The 22,109-nt window shown below is 35.6% G+C and overlaps 1 protein-coding gene across 1 annotated transcript in view; it reads right to left on the reverse strand.

Moving 5' to 3' along the window:
• DHTKD1 (dehydrogenase E1 and transketolase domain containing 1) overlaps nucleotides 1–22,109 on the reverse strand; it is a 65,361-nt gene that overhangs the window by 35,302 nt on the left and 7,950 nt on the right. The window contains exons 2-7 of the mRNA XM_044677576.1: nucleotides 18,670–18,825; nucleotides 16,357–16,568; nucleotides 14,518–14,712; nucleotides 12,453–12,722; nucleotides 7,306–7,477; nucleotides 5,057–5,255 (exon numbers count right to left, since the gene is read on the reverse strand). Coding sequence (XP_044533511.1) covers nucleotides 5,057–5,255; nucleotides 7,306–7,477; nucleotides 12,453–12,722; nucleotides 14,518–14,712; nucleotides 16,357–16,568; nucleotides 18,670–18,825 — 1,204 coding nt within the window. The remainder of the gene's footprint in view (nucleotides 1–5,056; nucleotides 5,256–7,305; nucleotides 7,478–12,452; nucleotides 12,723–14,517; nucleotides 14,713–16,356; nucleotides 16,569–18,669; nucleotides 18,826–22,109) is intronic.

The raw sequence follows: 22,109 nt of genomic DNA on the forward strand, positions 1-22,109 counted from the left end.
ATAAATGGGCAAGAGACATGAATAGGCAATTTTCAGGTAAAGAAATCAAAAGTATCAATAAGCACATGAGAAAGTGTTCCAAATCTCTAATAATTAGAGAAATGCAAATCAAAACAACTCTGAGGTATCACCTCACACCTAGCAGATTGGCTAAAATGAAAGAAGGGGAGAGTAATGAATGTTGGAGGGGATGTGGCAAAACTGGGACATTAATGCATTGCTGGTGGAGTTGTGAACTGATCCAACCATTCTGGCTGGCAATTTGGAACTATGCTCAAAGGGCTATAAAAGAATGCCTGCCCTTTGATCCAGCCATACTATTGTTGGGTTTGTACCCCAAAGAGATCATAGATAAACAGACTTGTACGAAAATATTTATAGCTACGCTTTTTGTGGTGGCAAAAAACTGGAAAAGGAGGGGATGTTCTTCAATTGGGGAATAGCTGAACAAATTGTGGTACATGCTAGTGATGGAATACTATTGTGCTCAAAGGAATAATAAACTGGAGAAGTTCCAGGTGAACTGGAAAGACCTCCAGGAAGTGATGCAGAGCGAAAGGAGCAGAGCCAGAAGAACACTGTACACAGAGACTGATATACTATGGTAAAATCAAATGTAATGGACTTCTGTACCAGCAGCACTGCAATGACACAAGACAGCTCTGAGGGATTTATGGTAAAGATGCTACCCACATTCAGAGGAAGGACTGCAGGAGAGGAAACATATAAGATAAACAATTGCTTGAATGCATGGGCTGAGGCAGACAGGAATGGGAAATAGACCCTGAACAAGGACACATGTTACAACCAGTGGAAATGTACATTGGCCATGGGTGGGCGGAGAGTGCGGGATGAAGGGGAAAGTAGGGGCATAAAGTATGTAAACAGGTTAAAAACGAATATTAATAAATGTCTAATAATAAAAAAAATAAAGCTGAAATGAAAGGAACCCCATAGATGGTAAAAAAAAAAAAAAAAGAAAAGAAAAGAAAAGAAAAGAAAAGTACGTTTTCTGACATTTCTAGACTATTTCTGACATTTGGCTCATGGAATCAAAGAACGTTGTTTGACATATGGCCACCATTATTTTATATTTATTACTGTCTTTAATCTATAAAGAAAACAGGATTAGCTTCCAGATGAAACACCATGTAAATGTTGCACTGTACCTTAATTAAAATGAATATGCTAATTATACCACAAAAAAAGTTCAAATAAACTCATGGGAGTTTTACATTAATGCTTACATCCTTCCTTAATGCTTCCTGATGAGCCTAGAGATTACAGTGCATTAAGAATAAATATTAGTTGGAGTTTATTATATTAAATATGCCATGTTCATAGTTTATGTTGTTAGTTGGCATCTTAAATTAATTGTGACTAGAGAATATGGCAACACCTAGCAACACATGATGAATGATACATCATAAAATAATAATAACCAAAAATAATAATAATTAACATTTTATAGTACTTTAAGCTTTGCAAAGAAAAAAAAAAGCAATTATGTTATGGTCTCCTAGCATACATCTAGAATCACGTGAATGTCGAAAACCTTAAGGGACCTGCTAGTGAATTCCTTTATATGATCTTAGTAAGACCATGAAATCAATTCTGATGGAAAAGTATCCATCCTCGTTCTTAATGTCTCTGGGAAAAATGATTCCTCAGCCTCCTTGTTAACTCAGTGACCTTCCCTGTCAGCCCAATCTTCCTTCTATCAAAAGGGAAAGAAGATATAAGAAACAGGTCATGTACTCTCTTCTATATGAAGCCTTTCTAGACCTCTCCTTTCTATCTGCTGTGGCCTCCCTCCTCCACTACTTCATATTTAATTACTGTGTACATATTTGTATATATTCACTTTATGTGTGTGTACAAATATGTATACATACACATACACTTGTAGTCTCTCCCCGTCCTTTCCACACTCCCCCACACCAGCTCCTGCCCATTGGAAGGCTATAACCTCTTTGCTGATAAGGATTGTTTCATTCTTGTCACTTGTATCCCCAGAGCAAGATGCTGGGCACATTGTGAGTCCTCCATAAACAGTGGCTGACAGACTAACTGTGATCCAAGGATGTAGTGTCTATGGTCCAAGGAACTACAGGGAAGGTTGGGTAGAGCAGGGACAAATTGAAACAAAACTATGTAGATCTTACATTTCATCTTATGTGCTTTATGTACTTTCTGCTTCTCTGGTAATAAAGTTTCCTTTCCCAGAGAGACTTGAGATCTCAGTGTGCAGAGAACTAGAAGGAAGGTTTGGGGGAATGGCACCAATCTGAATCAAGGCACACAGATCTCAAGTAACTAGGGTTCATCTTCTGTCCTTTTGTCATTCCATCTTTTCTGTTTCTTAAATGAATTGTCTCATCTCCCAAGTGGGACCAGAGAGGCTAACATTCAGGGGAGAAGAGGGAGTAGTCCGAGAATCAGCAACAGGGTAAAATGAGGGAACTTCAAGTCTTGAATCTCTCATCTTACAAACAGATAGTTATGCAGATGAATAAAAGGAATCCAAGAGCGATTAAAAGACTAATCTGTCAGGGGGCAGCTGGGTAGCTCAGTGGTTTGAGAGCCAGGCCTAGAGATAGGAGGTCCTAGGTTCAAATCTGGTCTCAGACATTTCCTAGCTATATGACCCTGGGCAAGTCACTTAACCCCTGTTGCCTAGCCCTTACCACTCTTCTGCCTTGGAACCAATACACAGTATTGACTCCAAGATGGAAAGTAAGACTAATCTGTCTGACAAGTCTAGGACCATGGAAGTATTGAATCCAAAATAGGAGAAAGAAATAAACCCAGAAGGCAGGACCAGTAATTTATAGAAGCCAATATCTAAGAAAAGAGATCCATTGCTTCAGATGGCTAAAATTAATGCATAAGGGGCAGCAAGGTAGCACAGTGGACAGAATGCCAGGCCTGGAGTCAGGATGATATAGGTTCAAATCTGGTCTCAGACACTTCCTAACTATGTGTCCCAGGGCAAGTCACTTAACCCCCACTGCCTAGCCCTTACTACTCTTCTGTCTTAGAATTGATACTAAGACAGAAGGTAAGGGTTTATATATATATATATACACACACACACATATTATAAATATAAAGTATATAGAATATATATAAAATAAAACAGCATGTATATTGAATAAAGTGAACTAGAGATTCTAATGTAAGGAGACAAATTTAACCTCAACATTTAGATGTGGTAGAATGGAATTCCTGACGGTAGGTTGATCTCTATTCCAAGGGAACAGAAGAGATAAACCAGAAAAGCTTTGCCTATTAAGAATATACAGTGAGGGCAGCTGGGTAGCTCAGTGGATTGAGAGTCAGGCCTAGAGACAGGAGGTCCTAGGTTCAAATCCGGCCTCAGACACTTCCTAGCTGTGTGACCCTGGGCAAGTCACTTGATCCCCATTGCCTAGCCTTTACTACTCTACTGCCTTGGAGCCAATACACAGTATTGACTCCAAGACAGAAGGTGAGGGTTTAAAAAAAAAAAAGAACGTACAATTATGTAAGCTAATCTAGGATACTGAAAGATAAAACATGGTGAAGAAATCTGGGTTAAGATAAAGAGAAGGAAAAAAGGGGCGTGTGTACAAGGCATGCTACTGGTTCCTCTCTCTTACCTCCTGGCAGAGAAGTGATAAACTTAAAAGACAGAGACATACATTTTTAGGCATGACCAATGTAGGAATTTGGTTTTTTGTGTACTACATATATTTATAAAGAGAGTTTTATTTTTTAGGGTTTTTTAAGACACACACTAACGTCTCAAAGACACATTTGGTATTTTTGCATTTTTAAAGAAAAGTTTAGTTGTTAATTTTTTTTAATTAAGCTTAGTCAAATCTAGCTTTTTTGATGAATAAAAATAATATTCCTTATTACTGAATGGAATAGTCAAGTCAACAAGCATTGTACTGAGAGCTCACGTCAGAATGAGGATTAGCTACGTGATCTGAATCAAGTCATTTAACTTCTCAGTGTGCTAGGCAACTTTCTAACACTCAAAGAGAAGAAAAGTTTGCACTTTAAGTTGCAACGCAGGTTTGCATTGGTACATGGTGTTTTCTCATTCAAGAGCTACCATTGAAATAATCATGGCTGGCCTTGTCTCTATCCTTATGACTGAGTATTTAATAAATGTTTATCTTTTGAAGAATTGCTGGGAAGCACATTCTAAGGAAATATGTTGCTTATGCCTATGTGCAGGGGGCTACTAGAAACCATCTAAAATAGAATATTGCACTTATAGAAGACCTTGACTTCTCAAATGTTCTTTCTACCTCCCTTTCTCTCTGTCTTATTGTATCTCTCTCTCTGTCTCTGTCTCCCTCTTTCTCTGTCTCTTTCCTCTTTTTCCCTCCTTCCCTTTCCCCTTCTCTTCCCTTCCCTTCCCCCCACCTAAAAGTTAAGTTAAACAATTGACAAATCTGCGATTGGCTTAATAATAATTTCATTCTTAAGAAGGTAGAGAAAACCACAAAGGGACATGATATTTTGATGAAAAAGTAACTGATGATACATGTAAAACCCAGTTGAAATGCTCATTGGCTACGGGAAGTCAGAGGGAGGAGGGTAGGGAAAGAATATGAATCATGTAACCATGGAAAAATATTCTAAATTAATTAACTAAATAAATATATTTAAAATAAAAAAAATAAAAAAGTTACTGATGTAAAAACTGTTTTGTTGACTGTCTAAGCTTAAGAAGTGATGAAAAAAATGTTGTTAATGAGGATTAAATAGAAAGTATGTCAAACCTACAGTTTTTCCCCCTAGAGAGCCAGTTATTAAACATTTATCAGAACACTTCTAATTATAAGTGCCTCTATAAGATAAATATACTTGGAAAGTTTGCATTTTTGATTCAAACTTTGTTGCAGAAGGCAATTTTTCATCTCACCCCTCTGCCTCAGTTTTCCTATATGTAAAATAGACATAAAATACTGTCAAAGGAAAATCGATAGAACTAAGAAATACATATAAAGCTAGACTTATTTCGGTGGTGGATATTAAATCAACACTCCTGATGATTTACCTAATTATTTTATACATCACAGGATTGGTGAAGAAGGGTTCATCCAACTCATTATGACCCCACTGCCGGTAGCACAGCAAATCAACAATTATATCTTTGCGAAACTGGCGTTGGTATTCCATAGCCAGGCGGGTGGCACGAACCACTTCCTCAGGGTTATCTCCATTGACATGGATGACAGCACAGCCAACAATCTTACCTGAAATAGAACGTGGCAATATTAATCAGACTAGGGAGCACCAAACATGGAAGAAATCTTTTTTTGTCAGTCAATGATCAATAAATATTAATTAGGTGCCTTAATAGTTGTTCAGTCATTTACAGTTATGTCCAACTCTTCATGAACTGACTTGGAGTATTCTATCTAAAGATCCTGGAGTGGTTTGCCATTTCCTTTTCCAGCTCATTTTACAGATGGGAAAACTGAGGCAAACAGGGTAAAGTGACTTGTCCAGGGTCACACAGCTTTTAAGTATTTGAGGTAAGATTTGAACTCAGGAACAAGTCTTCCTGACTCTAGGCCTAGCATTCTATCCACGGTCTTATCTAGTTACTTCCAATTAAATGCTTACTATATTCCAAGACCTGGGAATACAAAGAAAGGTAAAAGTCCATTCTTTCAAGGAATTCACAGTCTAATGGGAGAGGGACTAAAAACTCATAAAAATCACAGAATAATTATATTTCAAAGTTCATCAAGACATTTCAATTCATTACATAAATGACAGCCTCAAAATCTCTGTCCTTTTCTCCCATTACCTGAAAATATAACATGATATAGATGATTCAAAAATATTCTCAAATGTTTTCAAGCCAAATGTCAACTTGATAGTACTTCTGTGGATAGCTGCATTAAGACTTAAAAATAATATAAAAGGAGAGAAGAAAGGCAGCTGGGTATCTCAGTAAATTGAGAGCCAGGCCTAGAGATGGGAAATCCTAGGTTTAAATCTGGCCTCAGACACTTCCTAGCTGTATGATCCTGGGCAAGTCATTTAATCCTCATTGCTAGCCCTTAGTGCTCTTCTGCATTGGAACCAATGTTCATTCTCCAATCTAAGAAAGAAGGTAAGAGTTTTTAAAAAAAGGAAAAAAAGACTAGAAAATAAACCAGATATTCAGCTGGATGGATAAATCTTTGATTTCATTCATCTGTACAAAATATATTGTGGACTCAAAATTGAATAGATAGAAAAGACCAAGCTAACTTGTAGTAGGGGAAGTGTGCAGCAATAACAGTGATCCCAAGTTGCTCTTCAATGCATACAATACTATACATAACTTTTTAACACTAATTTTCTTGGTAATATTATGACTGTGAATCATAGGATACCATACTCTCTGAAGGTGTTACCCAAAAGGACAGTGGAGAGAGGCATGATGGGCATAAGTAAGTTAAATCATAACTTGTACCCAAAGAAGTAATATAAGCATTATTATTTAGGAAGTGTGTGATTGAAAAGGGAGATGTAGCAGTCATTTAGCAGATATAATAGAAATAATATATAATAGGGATAATTAGATAATAGTCCTGGACAGTCTGAATGTTGTACTGGTATTAACAGAATGTTAAAACATCTAGAGCAGGGGGCAGCTGGGTAGCTCAGTGGATTGAGAGCCGGGAGGTCCTAGGTTCAAATCCGGCCTCAGACACTTCCTAGCTGTGTGACCCTGGGCAAGTCACTTGACCCCCATTGCCTACCCTTACCACTCTTCCACCTATGAGTCAATGCACAGAAGTTAAGGGTTTAAAATAAAAAAACAAAAAAAAAACATCTAGAGCACAGGTTCTTAGCCTGGGCTACAGAGGCTCCTTACTGGGTTGATACTTGGCAGGGGGTGGGAGGGGCTCATAAACTTGGATGGAAAAAATATCCCATTTTTATTTCAATATAATTGGTTTTCTTTGTAATATTTTGTATTTCACTTTATGCATCAAAAACATTATTCTGAGAAAGGGTCTATAGACTTTACCAGACCACCAAAAGGGTCCATGATATAAAAAAAGTTAAAAACTCCTGATCTAGAAGGATTCTGTCATGTCAAGATATTGGTCTTGAATTAGGGGACAGGGGCTATACATAGTTAAGAATCACAAGGGATGAAAAAGGTGGGGGTGGAATAGGAGCTATGCCACTGAAGGAAGAAGACACATGGAAGAAATCCCACACTTACGGAAATATTGCAGAACTCCCTACACAAACAGTACGATTGACTTAACCATCCCCTAGTGTGGCCATGGTACCTACCAATGTCACTACAATACAAGGAAGACCTTCCTCTTTCTGCTGGAGTGGTGAAACCCAGCTGGTTATTAACAATTAGATGGATACTTCCACCAATTCTGAAATGTGGGAGATTAGAGAGGGTAAACGTTTCAGGAACAATCCCTTGACCACAGAAAGAAGCATCACCATGAACCTAAATTATGGGGAAAAAAAGGAACATAACAGGTTTAAGCATCACGGTAGAATTAAGAAGGGTTTTTAAATAGTGATGTAAAAAAAATCTATTCATAAAAAGATTTTCCCACAATGATTAAGCTGTGCGCTCCTTTCTCCCAAGAGCCATTACCAGTTGAGCCATTCCCTCTTTCTCTCTATCACCATGTATATAAAGCATCCCAATCATTCAAACATAGCTTCCGAAGCCATCAACAATGCCACAGTGGGCCCTGTCAGAGGAGGCAGGTAGAACACAAGGTATTCATAAAGATAGCTTGACAGACAAAAAGGGATTTGCTGGACAGTATTTTTTGGAAAAAAACACACTCATCCTCCTTTTCCTTGTCTTCTATTCTCATCATCCTTTTCCCTCCAAATGCGTATCTAGGTGATCATGCCTAGCTTTCCCTGTATCTTGCAGCTGGCACCATAGACATGGCAGTAGGAAAAATAATGCAAAGGGCAGATAATTAAGAGTGTGGTGGCAGTAAGACCCATAAGTCATACTAATACCTCATCATAGCATGGAAGTGACTCTGGCTTCTCAAAGTCTATGCTATAAAAGAGCAAACTGGCAAATCCTAGGCCAAGCTGCTGAGTTTTCCAAAAGGGGCTCTCTATCTCTTGTCCAAGATCTGACATAACTAAGTGGGGACATATGATAGGATCACTAACTACCAAGGTACCCCCTCACCTCACAACATAGGTTAGACTAGAACTTCCCTTGAAAGGAAATAAATCTGTCCTTAGTACTTGCCTTGGGTCAAGGTTCAAAATGCTCCTTTCCTGAGGCAGCTTCCTAGTAGCTTCTGGCCATGTTGATATGGTTTTCTGGCCACCAAAAGGTATAAAAAGCTACACCCATGTAGAGTAAGGACCCTTCAGACTTGGTGGATAGCCCAAGACCACATGAGTCAGCATACTCTAACCTCCTCCCAGTCTCAGTTCTATATGAAATTGAGAGGGGTCAATAAGATTTGTAACTAACCAGGCTAAGTGCTTAAGAGTATCCTTTTTGTATATCCTATCTATGCTATGACTAAGTGAACTTTCCTTTTATTAACTGTTAAATGAGCTATGAGCTCCTTTCATTATAACCCTGAATCTGAACTAACAAGGTGCCAGCCTAATTCAGGCTCGCCTCGTACTAGAGATTCATTCTAGGTTTGCTGCAGGATAAGGAGTTTTTCAGCTAATGGAGCTCTGGAATTCCAGTTATTATATTTCTGAGGGACTGCAAACTGTATCAGTGGAGGGAGCATTTAACACTGAACAAATTGCAGATCTGAGAACCTTCAGAACTGAAGAAAAAATCACTTGGGAGAGAGCATGTTACTTGTCTGGAATGCACAAGTCCCAGAGATAAGGATCAGAACTCTTAAGAAATATGGCCATCAAGAAGTAGATTGGAATGAAAAGCCAAGAAAAGAGGTAGCATAGGTTTGGGTAAAGAATGAGAATCATCAAAATTTTCATCTTGAAAGCAGTGATATTCTCTGAAATACTGATCTAAAGATGGGTCTTGAGCAGACCTAAATCAAATGGAGGACTCCTGGTATAATAAAGCCCTCAGCATTTTATGTACATTAGAAAACAGAAGGAATTCCGTTCAGGGGGAAGCACAAACCAGCAAGCCAGTTTAACAGATAACAGTTTAACAGAGATAGAGAGATCCAATTGATTGATTTTAAAACAAGCAGTATGAAATGGAGATTAATTGTTTGATATAGAATCCCATATTTCATATAGAATTCATATAGAATCTTAGTGTGTTTTGTCATGGGTATAAGAAACGTTTAAGTTCAGCATTTTTAAAAAATTCTATGTTATAGAAAAAAACACTTGGAGGTGAATATATTTACAAATTGCTACTAAAACATGTATGTACCTTTATCATAAGCTTCCTAATATCATATCATCTGAATTGTTTGTTTCCCATACTGGTATAGGCTATATGAACATATTGGAAAAGTACATTCATATCAATGAATCACTACTATACAATTCCCAGTGACACTAAAGACCCAAATCCCAAAGCCCATGTCATGTGGCGCCTGCTAGATCCTGGGTCTCTTTCTCTGCTCAAGCCTCCAATTCTGACCAAATCCTCTCTCCCCTCTCAATGATCCACTATCTTTTTGCCTATTCTATAACTAAAAAAGTCCAGAAAAAAATTTCCAACAACTACTACATATCCTTCCCTTCTCCAGTCAGGGCTAGAAGCCCTTTTTCTCCCTGACACCCCTAAATAGCATTATAAAAATAATGCTATAATCGGTACTCCCCTCTTTGAGCTGGAGAAGCCTTATCTATCACCCAGAATCTTAATCTCTTGCTACACAAGCCAAGAAGCTGCTTGCCTTCCTCACAGCTGGATACTCTTCTTTTAGGGTAATGGAGCGAAAGGGAGCTCAGCAAGACAAAGATGAATCAGACTGCTCCCCCACCCCAGTACTTTAAAAAAAAACAAAACACTTATAACAGAAGCTATTGTTCATTTCAACTGCTAGGTGGAATATATAACATCTGTTTCCACACTTGCACCATTTTGTCCTGCTTCTGTGAATCTTGGCATTAAAAACATGCAACATTAGTTGTTCGACAGATTTTCTAAAGCACGTCTCACCCTGTACTCCCCCCTGCCCAGACCCCAATCATGTTTTTCAAAGGAAGATAATAAGCAAAGGACAGAAAGAAAATAGCAAGCAGTGTTAGAAGAATTAGCTAAAATGCTAAAGATTTCCATTTAGAGTTCCCTACAAGAAGCCAGAATTGTGAATCCAGACAAAATAAGTCAAGAAATATATAGTTGTAATAGAAATAGAGACGTCTGGATAAGAAAGGAGGTCTAGGAGGCCAGTCAGCCTCAAACACTAGTCATTTGCTAAGCCTTGGTCTCTTCATTTATAAATGGAGATAAAAACACTTACCTCACAGGGCTGATGTGAGGATCAAGTGAGATTTTACATATACATGTGTTTTATTTATATATACACATATATTTATATTATATATTAATATATAATATATATTACTTATATAATACATATGTTAATTATATATCATATAGTTATATTATATGTTTATATATACACCCGTGTGTATGTGTTCATGTATATGTATGTATACTATATGTATATGTAAACTTTAAAGCACTGCATAACTGAGACACTTTTTTTTTGAACAAAACCTTTTATTTCCCAAACTTTCTTCAGAGACCAACCTTGAATCCTGTCTCTTAGTCACAAAATGACTATGAGCAGGTCACTTAAATCAAAAAGCTTCAATTCCTTCATCTGTAAAATGGGGATAACTCCAACTTTAATATCCACTGATCAGGGTTTTGGGGAAGATCCAATGAGATAATGTAGGAAAGTAGCCAACAGACTGTAAAGTTATCATGTTATAAGTATAATTTATGTTGAATAACATAACATTATAAATAAAACATCAGATAATATCGTATTTTTAAATGTCAGTTATTAAAATGGTAATAATTTTATATTGACTATTATTCACTAGGAAAATGGTTTTTTTTGCTTACAAGTCAGAAAACTAGAATGAATATATTCTATTGATTATTTGAAACATCCCTGCTTAAAAGGTGAGAATATTGCATTAACTACCAGACACTGCTAATATGTCAGTCAATTGTGTGAAATGTTTTCTTTTCTTCTTTCTTTTCTATTCTCTGTAAAAGGGATAGTCCCCTATATTCAGAAAATAAAATAATAATAAAAGATACCAATAAAATGTATTTTAAAAAATATCCTTACACTAGATCATTGGTAACCAATTTAAATTGTCATCTGCTCATCAAATTGGCGAGTTTTTTTCCTAACTAAACTCAGCCCATTCTTTTTTCAATTTCTGACAGTCAATTTTCATACAGCTAGAGTGTCAATAACATGGTTACTCAAGTAATTTTATTAACTTATATATGTTATAGCTACACAAACACTTTCAGTCATCAGGTCCCAACAATGATAAAGTGATAACCCCATTTTATAGGTGAAGAAACTAAATCGTAGTTGGAGAGTTAAGTGACTTGTCCATGATGATACAACTAATAGTAGTGGCAGGGCTGGGATGAGAACCAAGATGGTTAAATCCTAGGCAAATTCTCCATTCACTATATTAAAAGTAGTCAGATGAATATTTTGTTTCCATGTCATTTGGTTAGTTTACCTGTTGCTTCAATTTCCAATTATTTACCCTAATTTACTAGTCCCTCAGATAGGAAAAAAAACCCAATATCCTTAATATCTAATTTAAATTCATATTGTTTTAACAAAACACACTCTGGAGACAAGATTTATTGGGATTCAACTTTAAAGTTGGTTTTCAAAGGAATGAACTGTAGATTTGAAATCTTCTTGACTACAAAGACCAAAAAAAGTTCAATCTTCTTAATGCATTTGTAATCATTAAGTCCCACAGAGCCTATAAAATATACTAATATTTACAGAGTGAAATTTAACTGGATCCTGAAATTACAAAAGTGAAGGTTACTCTAATGTACATTTTCTGTTTTGATAATACGAAAAGGAAAAAAATGCATATAATAATGGCTTAGTTAAATTTGCTTTGATACCGTTAGCCTAAACTTTAAAAAATAGTTTTGCCACCAAGGTTGAAAATTTTAAAACCATACAGATTCCTACTTGGCTAAAACTTTTAGGGAAACTTCCTGCACTTCCTAAAAAGTTCAGAAATGGCAATCTCAACCACCCACAAATTCCAAATTCTTGTGAAGAAGAAAGATCCCTCCAGGGAGGTAGGGCCAGCTCCTTTCAGATCTAGCTGATAGGTTTAAATGAGAGGAAGTCCTCTTTCCAAAAGAAAAACATCAATTCATCAATCATCCTCTAAGCCTACCAAACATAAGCTTTCAGTTTTCCTAACCCTTTCCATCTCTGACCACCCAACACCAAAATAAAGAGTTAAAATACCTGCAGACATATGACTTTGTCCCCTGGCTGAGCAGCAGTGTCTGGAGAGTAGTCTCCATCTAATTGTGACTGCTGTCTCCCACGAGTTTTGCCAACAGCAACAGGGTTGACGGCTTCAAGGTGCGAGGGGTTGGGCAGCATTGTAACATGAAGAGGTCGATGAGACCCAAAATCAAGGTCCACAGAGGAGGTCAAATGAGAAAGGACATCTCCAGTAGCAGAGATGCTTTCTGGGAATTCACTTAAGCCACGCATCTTACGGAACATCAGCTATTTTAAATAAATGGACAGAGTACAATAGGTGAAACAAATGAGCAAAGAGAAAATTGTACTTTTATCACAGAAAATTAAGGGAGCTCCATATTTTAAAGTCAAGAACATTTATTCAATTTAAAAGTTTTGGCATCTTTGTACTATTTGTATACATGACGTACATGAGAGTCATTACAGGTAGGCATCAAATTCATCGTTCAAGAGCTAGAATAATTTGCAGACATTCAAAAACAGCTTTAAAATCAGTATATTTTAATAGAAGCCTATTAGTAAAGCACTTAGCACAGTGTCTGACACATCGTAGAGGCTATATAAATTCTTATTCCCTTCCTTCCCTTCCCCAAGACCTTGTAGCTCCTTTGTATATATTTTGTATTTGCTCTTTACAAGTCAAAGCTTATCTTGATATGTACTTTCCTTTCTACAAGAGGACTGGAGGACTTGATGTGAAAAACTATGGTTTATAGAGCTATGAGGATTAGCAGGAAATTTGGAGGGAGAAGAGGAAAGAGTGAGAGAGAAGGAAAGGAAGAGGGAAATTTATGCTGCCTCCTCCTTTGTAGTGAGGAACAACTAGCTAGAAAGCATGGGGGCCAAGATAGGTTGTAGAGGAGGACCCACACCAGAGGAATCCTTATTACCAGAACTACATGAGACCCGGGGAATTTAAATGCATCTTTGAACATAATAATTGCTCATCCTAGTAGTATTTCAGTTTTGTTTTCCTCATTTTCTTAAAAATTTCCTCTGAAAAACTGTAAATGCCAGGAGAGAATCAGTCTCAGTAAACTAAGGGATATGTTTATATTTCCCTATGTTTCCAGGGTGGGGCCATTAAAATGAAAAAAAATCTCCCAAAGTATATATGGGTCCTTTGTATCTGAAGACAATCTCTGACACAAAACGTTACACAACTTGAGTTACATAAATTTGTTACACAAATTTGAGTCTATTATATAGTTTCATGAATTCTTTTTTTTAATAAATAAAGGTTATCAAAATTAATTACCTTCAGTTACATGACATAGAGATAGCTAGGTGGATATAGAATACAGGGGCTGGAGTCGGGAGGACCTGTATTCAAATCCAGCTTCACTTTCTGGCTGTTCAGGCTAGCCAGTTAACCCTATCTGCCTCAGTTTCCTCATCTGTAAAATGAGCTGGAGAAGGAAATGCAAACCACTCCAGTATCTTTGCCAAGGAAACCCCAAATGGAGTCACAAAGAGTACAACTGAAATGATTGATTAACAACATGTCATAGAATACCAGTGAAATGTACTACTGAATAAACTTTATTAATTTAAGAACTCTGTGATATTTTCAGAGAGGATTTATAAAGTAGATAAATTATCATGTTTAAAAAATACAGAGTTTCAGGCTTTTGGATTAAAAGTGTGACTCATGTGATTATATTATGATAATGAACACTACATACAAATGAATGGAAATGAGTCTCCTTGAAAGGTGGAAAGTATGTAATTGAATGATGCTTTTCAGTAGATAAGCATAGTATACCATACAGTCTAGAATTCATCTATTTAATCTTAACACTTTTGTGAGAAACAAAGTAAACCTCAAACTTCTTTCCCGAAAGGAAAAAGAAATGTGTAGGAAAATATGTAGCTGCTCAGTCTGAATGCTGGGAATACAAGCAAGCCTTATTCAAGAGTATAATTTTATTTACTACATATGCCTATTTGGATTTTCAAAGCAAAGCACAGTTATTTCAGTCTGAGAAAGAAGGGTAGATTAGCCAATGTTAGCAAAACAAATGATGAGTATCTATCTTACCTCTGGTGGGAACTGCAGAAGGCCAGTCAATAAATTAAGTCTCCCTCGATGGGGCATCCCAATGATGACATCTGTCACACCACTATAGGCTGCCATCTTTAACAATTCATGGAAAAAACCCATCATGCTTTCTGCGCCTTCACCACCATATCGCTTTACTGTGGCAAATTTGGTGGCTAAAAAATGGTCAAACTCCTGGGAAACAGAAGATCAGCTATTTTAGCAATACTGAGGCATCTACACAATTCAAAGACTCACAAATTGAACTTTTTGAGAACAAGAACTATATTGCAAGTTTATGTTCCATTCTTCCACAGTTATCTACTATCTTATATGCATATTCTATTCAATTAAAGCTGAAAACTGTCAAAACTATCTTTGGGGAGTCACTTTAAGATAGAAAATATGTCTTCTTCACAAATCCAATGAGTTAAATAACTTAAATGTCATTATCCCCATTTTACAGGTAAGAAATGTCCTAATCATTTAGGAACAGATAATAATCAACGTTTTACTAAGTGTCTTTTATATGCCAAGCACTAGGGATAAAAATACAACAATCAGACAGTCCATATCCTGAAGGAGCTCATATTTTCTGAAATGAGACATGTTCACAGACAAATAAATACAGGCTCTAAAAACCCCAAAACACAGTGATGGATGCACTGAAAACAAGAAGATACAAGGAAGTCTTCTTGGCAGAGTAGCACTTGAACTAAATCTTGAAAGAAGATGGGGATTCTAAGAGGCTGAGATGAAAAAGCAGAACATTGTAAGCACAGAAACAAGAGCATAATGTCACATATGCAGAACAGCAAACAAAGTGGTTTGAATGCAACAAAGAGTGCAGGGTGAGAAATGTGTTATTGGTCTGGAAAAATAAAGTAGAATCAGATTGTGAAAGGCCTCAAATATCAGAGGAATTTATATTTTAGCCCAGAGGCAGCAGAGAGCCACTGATTCTTCTTCAGTATGGAAGTGACATGATGAGATCTGTGCTTTAGAAAAATTATCATCAAAATATCAATTAGGCAGCTGTGTGTTAAATGGAGTAGAGAGGGGAGCCTGGAAGCAGGGGAAATAGGTACAAAGTACTTATAAGTACTACAAATACTTTCAAGTTCAAAGGCTACAAAGTACTAGAAAAACTGTCTTGTGTCTTGACTCTCATCCCAAAGTTCTCTCCTTTATAGCTGTCATAAACTGCATTTCTTGGTTGACAATTAAATGGGAAAAACATTTCCTTTTAACATTTCACAAAGAATATGGTTAAAGGGTACATATGGACAGTGACTTAAAGGAAAACAACCCTGAAATTCAGAACTTGATTGAGAATAAAGCATGCTCTCCAGCTCTTGGCAGTGATAATATGGATGCAGGTTATGGAATAAAGTGTATATTTTCATTTATGGCCAATGTATTTTTCTTGACTATACTTCTTTGTTACAAGGTTAGGTTCTGTTGGGAGGTGGGGGAATTATGGGAAATGATGGTAATGTTTTTAAAAGAGCATCAATAAAACATAAGAAAAATGTAGCTATGGCAGGAAAAAAAAGAATTTTAAAATCTAAAATATCTTCTTCCAGTAAACTGTATTTCTCTCTTCCCTCTATTACTTCCCACCACACTCATCTAATCATGTGTGTGCACATATACACAGATACACACATTTAAAAAAAAGCAAACTAGAAACTATGGGTTAAATCAATACCTGGTCTTAATTTCCTCTCTTCAATCCACTTAATCACAGATTTAAATATTTATGCCTTAAATGATCCATATTGTTTTAACATACCCATAGACATCTTATACAACTATTATTACACCAATGTCTTATACCTGAGATTCCAGCATTAATCGGGACAGCTGTTTTTTTTCTTCAGTAGTGAATGTCTCCTTTTTTAATTCCTCAAATCTACTTGCAAACCAGTCTTTCTCTTCCTGACTCTGCAACTGGATTGTTTCCATAGAAATCTGCCCACAGTAGATGTGGTTAAGGTAAGCCAATACCTCTTCCAGAGAGGCTTCCTCCTTCCCCATGCTTAGTAATCCTAGAACAGGAATCACAGGTAAAAATGGCAAAGAATAATCAATTTTAAAATTCTATAACAATGATTTTCACTCAAATATCTATTCTTAAACTTTCAAAACACTCTAGATTTTATTAAAACATTGATAAAAGTTTCTTATTTGAACCCTCAGTGCTTAGGATCGATATATCCTAAGATATATCCTATTAGGATAGAATATAGCAGGGGCTTAATAAATGTTTACTGAAGTGAATCCAATTTAAAAGATGCCAATTTTGTGAAACTGAGGACACAATGGTCAGAGGTTATGGGGATAAAAGAAAACTGACATTTCTTTGGTGCTAGAACAAATAACTATTTGTTAATGCTTAAGATTTCTACTTTCCCCTTCGATAGTTATAATTTCACATGGAGAATTCAAGTTCTACAATAAAATGTGATAAAATTCACCAAAATTAGTTAGAGTAGCCCATAGAATTTCTTTTGTCTTCAGCAGGAACTCCCAAAAAACATAATGCCCACAAAATTAATCCTATTGTAGAAGTACATCTTGAAGGACATGTAGTCTGAGATATATGTGTTTGAATATCAGAGCAACATTATTTTTTAAATGAATTTAAGGAACTGTAGGGAAAAAATCCAATGGATTGTACCAACACAAATCTTTTCAATCTTTGTTAATTTTGTAGTCAGTGTGTATATATAATTGACCATGCCCTGACATAATCCATACAAACTGTTTACACAAGCTCCATAATACTCCATTATGTTAATCTGTTACATTTAACATCTTTCTGAATTGTTGGAGTTTATAAATTTTAATAAACTAAAGTTGTCTTAATTTACATTTTAAAAATTGCTAGTGATGCTGTGCACATATTTATGGGATGATTTGTTATCTCTTCTATATTTGAACTTTTTTATCAACTACAATTTCTTACTGAGTAACACAAATCCATACATATCAATATTAACTCAATGATTAAACCCTGATATTGACCGAATACATTTAGAGTATCCCCTTCCATGTTTCAGGGGTAAGAGGCAAATCTGCATAAAATTTTTGGACCCTTCTTTCTTACCAGAGAAGAATTCTGAATTTTTTTCTTTTTATGGGTTGTTTACAGCATCTTATTATAAAATTAAGGTTAAGTATTTGGTCATAGGCTGTATGTAGGTCAATGTTAAGATATCTTTACATTTCTAGTCTTTGTATGTCATCTGCTGACTTTCATGTTCTTTTTGTAAACTTTCTACTTTAACTTTAAAAAATAAATTTTGTACATTTATGTCATTAAAAGATAAAATATATTGATATTATATAATACTATACATATATTTTAGCATCTCTGAGTTTTAAAACTTTCTGTGTCATCTACAACTTCTGCAAAACACTCCCAAAATTCCCATTTAACTTCTCATGCCAACCAGTGATATATCAAAACTGTGATGGGGAAAGATATGATGTAGAAGGGATGCCTATATATGTCTGTTCTTTATATGCTTTAGATCAAAGGTTCCCAGTTTATAAACTGTTGATTCCTGGGGTGCCATGGAGTTATTTTTGCAAGATTATTCTCTGTAGGTCATTCTTTCTTTATTATCTCCTTGACCTCTAACTCTCTCTGTTCTTTCAATCTGATTTTACTGACCTGGCTTCATGGTCTTTACTCTATCATTGATTAATTCAACCTGACATTGTCCTCTACCCTTGAATTCCTTGGCCCCTTCTCTATCACCATTCTACCTGGTCAGTCATCAACTCTGGGGCCCTGCCACCATCTATTTCTATTCCTCTGCTATTGAATAACTACAAAAGGCCATGAAAATTAGGTCCATTACAAATCTATTGTGGCCAAAAATATTTATACCTGCACTTTTTGTGGTAGCAAAAAATTGGAAAATAAGGGGGTGTCCCTCAATTGGGGAATGGCTGAACAAATTGTGGTATATGATGGTGATGGAATACTATTGTGCAATAAGGAATGATGAACTGATTGATTTCTAGATGAACTGGAAAGACCTCCATGAACTGATGCAGAGTGAAATGAGCAGAACCAGGAGAACATTGTACATAGAAACTGAAACATTGTGGGATGATCCAGTGCTACTAAGTTTTTACCTGTAGTATTAAAGGGTCCCTGAAGAGTCTCAACAAGAGTTTGGATTTCAGGTACGTTCTCCATAACAGCTTGACCAGCAAAGAGGGGATTGATTTTGGCAGCTTTATGACCATGTTCACAGTATGCTGTGACCAAACGGGCAAGACCATGATCAACTAACAGGAAGAAAAAAAGGAATTATTAGAAGTTATCTAAAAGCAGAGGATGTAGCATTACACACAAATGTTAAGACCCTTAAAAGTTGACCCCAATCTTAATAAATGGTCAAAGATTATAAACTAACAGGTCTCAAAAGAATTGCAAACTATTAATAACCATATGAAAGAACGCACCAAATCATCAGTCATAGAAATACTAAAATCAAAACAACCCTAAGCTTTCACCTTTCATCTAGCAAATTGGCAAAGATGTTAAAAGTGTAGGAAGAGTCAATTTGGAGGGGTTGTGGGAAGATAGGTACATTGTTATTAGAGTTGTGAAGCAAAACAACCATTTTGGAAAGTCATTTAGAATTATGCAAATCAAGCAACTAAAATATCCACAGTCTTTGAACCGGATATTTTGTTCTTTGGCATGTAGTAGGAGATGATTAGTAAGAAAAAAGTCTCCATATAGACCAAAATACTTTTAATAGCATTTTTTGTGGTAAAAGAAACTGGAAACAAAATAGATAATTATAAACTGGGAATGTTTAAACAAATTGTGATACATCGGTATAATGTAATTTTTCACCTGAGCTCTGTAACTATATTCTAGCATACTATAGAATATAGGAAATGATGTATAATACTATGCTGAAAGAAATGACAAAATATGATAAATACAGAGAAACATGGAAAGATACATATGACTAATATAATAAATACAGAGGACAGAAGTACTTCATTAATTGATTCCAAGTGAAATTAGCAGAGCGAAGATAACAATACATTTAATGACTATAACAATGTAAATGAAAAATAACAATCACCACAAAACAACCTATGAGAAGGGGGAGAGATACTGGGAGACATTTTGGAGATATAAAAACAAAAAATAGTAATAAAATTTACTTTTAAAAATAATTGTCAACAGTACCAGATCTTAAACTGTACTATAAAGCAATGATCATCAAAACAATCTGGTACTAGCTAAGTAATAGAAGGGTGGATCAATGGAAGAGACTAAGAGTAAATGACCTCAGCAATCTAGTGTTTGATATACCCAAAGATCCCAGCTTTTGGGTTAAGGACTTATTATGTGACAAAAACTGCTGGGAAAATTGAAAAACAGTGTGAGAAAAATTAGAATTAGAAAAATTAGATTAATATCTCACATCCTATACCAAGATAAGGTCAAAATGGCTATATGATTTAAACATATGGAGTGATATTATAAGTAAATTAAGGGAATATAGAATAATTTACCTGTCAGATCTATTGAGAAGGGAAAAATTCATCACATAACAAGAGACAGAGAATACTACAAGATGTAAAATGAATAATTTTGATTATGTTAAATTGAAAAGGTTTTGTATAAACAAAATGCAACCAAGATTAGAAAGAAAGCAACAAACTGGGGAAAATGTTATAACCAATTTTTTCCAATGAATGTCTCATTTCTCAAATATATAAATAACTAAGTCAAATTTATAAGAGTCCAAGTCATTCCCCAATTGATTAATGGTCATAGGATATGAATAGGCAGTTTTCAGATGAAGAAATCAAAGCTATCAATAATCATATGAAAACATGTTCTAAATCCCTTTTGATTAGAGAAATGCAATTTAAAACAACTTCATACCTATCAGATTAGCCAATAAGATAGTAAAGGAAAATAATAAATATCATAGAGAATGTGGCAGAATTGGGACACTAATGCATTACTGGTGGAATTCTGAATTGAATTTGACCATTCTGGAAGGCAATATGCCCAAAAGACTATAAAAGAATATGTACTTTTGGATCCAGTAATATCACTACTGGGTTGGTATCCCAAAGAGATTTAAAAAAATGGGAAAGGACCTGTTTGTACAAAAATATTTATAACTGTGCTTTTTGTGGTGGCAAAGAATTGGAAACTAAAGGTATGTCCCTTGACTGGGGAATGGCTGATCAAATTGTGGTATGTAATGGTGATGGAATACTATTGTGCTATAAGGAATGATGAACAGGATGATTTCAGAAAAAGCTGGAAAGACCTATGTGAACTGATGCAGAGTGAAATAAGCATAACCAGGAGAACATTATACACAGTCACTGAAATATTATGAAATGATCAAATGTGATAGACTTTGCTAATAACAGCAATACAATGATACAGGACAATTCTGAGGAACTTATGAAAAAAATGCTATCCACCTCCAGAGAAAGAACGATTGGAGTAGAAATATAGATGAAAACATATGATTTATTACTTGTTTATTTGGTGAGATGATTGGGGGTTTGGTTTTATAAGATTATTCACTTATAAAAATGAACAATATGGAAATAAATTTTGCATGATAATACATATATAGCCCAGATTGAATTGCTTGTCAGCTCTGGGAGAGGGAAAGGAAGAAGAGAAGAAGACCATATGAATCACATAACTTTGGAAAATTTATGTGGAAACTTGTTATTAACATAAGATAAAAATAATTAAAAATAATTATCAACTGATTTACAATAAAGACAATGGCCCTCATGTATTTTCCATTAACAATTTCTTTTACAATTTTCCTTATGACTGGACTTTATTTTTTTCCTTTATCGTGATTTGGTTGTTATTGGAAACCACTGATTTGAAAATGCCCTCCCTCCAAGTAACAGTTTCTAAATTGGAATCACAGATGCCTGCAATACTGAAAGGTTAAATGATTTGCCCAGTATGTGTCAGAGACAGAAATTAAGCTGAGATTTTCCTGACTCTAAGGCCAGCTCTCTAGCTGCTTTGCCCTACTGTCTCTCAAAACACTTAATCAATTACACTGACTACTAAGCTGTAAGTAATAGGGTAAAGTTTTTGTTTTAATGTCATTTCCAAGATTGAGAAATAAAAAGGAAAGCAGAAGAGGTGCTAACTAGTCAATCAAGCAATCATTTATTAAGCATTTACTATGTGCCAAATACACTAGGACTGGATATATGCAAAGTCAAAAATAATTCCTGATGTCGATCTGGAAGACAAAGCCACAAAATTTGTTTCTAAACACTATACAAGGTATGGGGACAAAACAAACCCTCTGATTTTTAAACACAAAGAAAGAGAGGAAATAAGCATTAATTAAGCATCTCGAGTTTACCAAGTAGCCTTAAGCACTTTACAAATATTATCTCATTTCATCCCCATAGTAACCTTAGAAAATAGGTGCAGTTATTATCTCCATTCTAAGTTGAGGAAAGTGAAATAGAAGGAGGTTATAAATGACTTGTCCAAGTCACATAGCTGGTAAATATCTGAGAATATCTGAGACTGAATC

This window comes from Gracilinanus agilis, chromosome 5 (assembly GCF_016433145.1).
Source record: "Gracilinanus agilis isolate LMUSP501 chromosome 5, AgileGrace, whole genome shotgun sequence".
NCBI lineage: Eukaryota > Metazoa > Chordata > Mammalia > Didelphimorphia > Didelphidae > Gracilinanus > Gracilinanus agilis.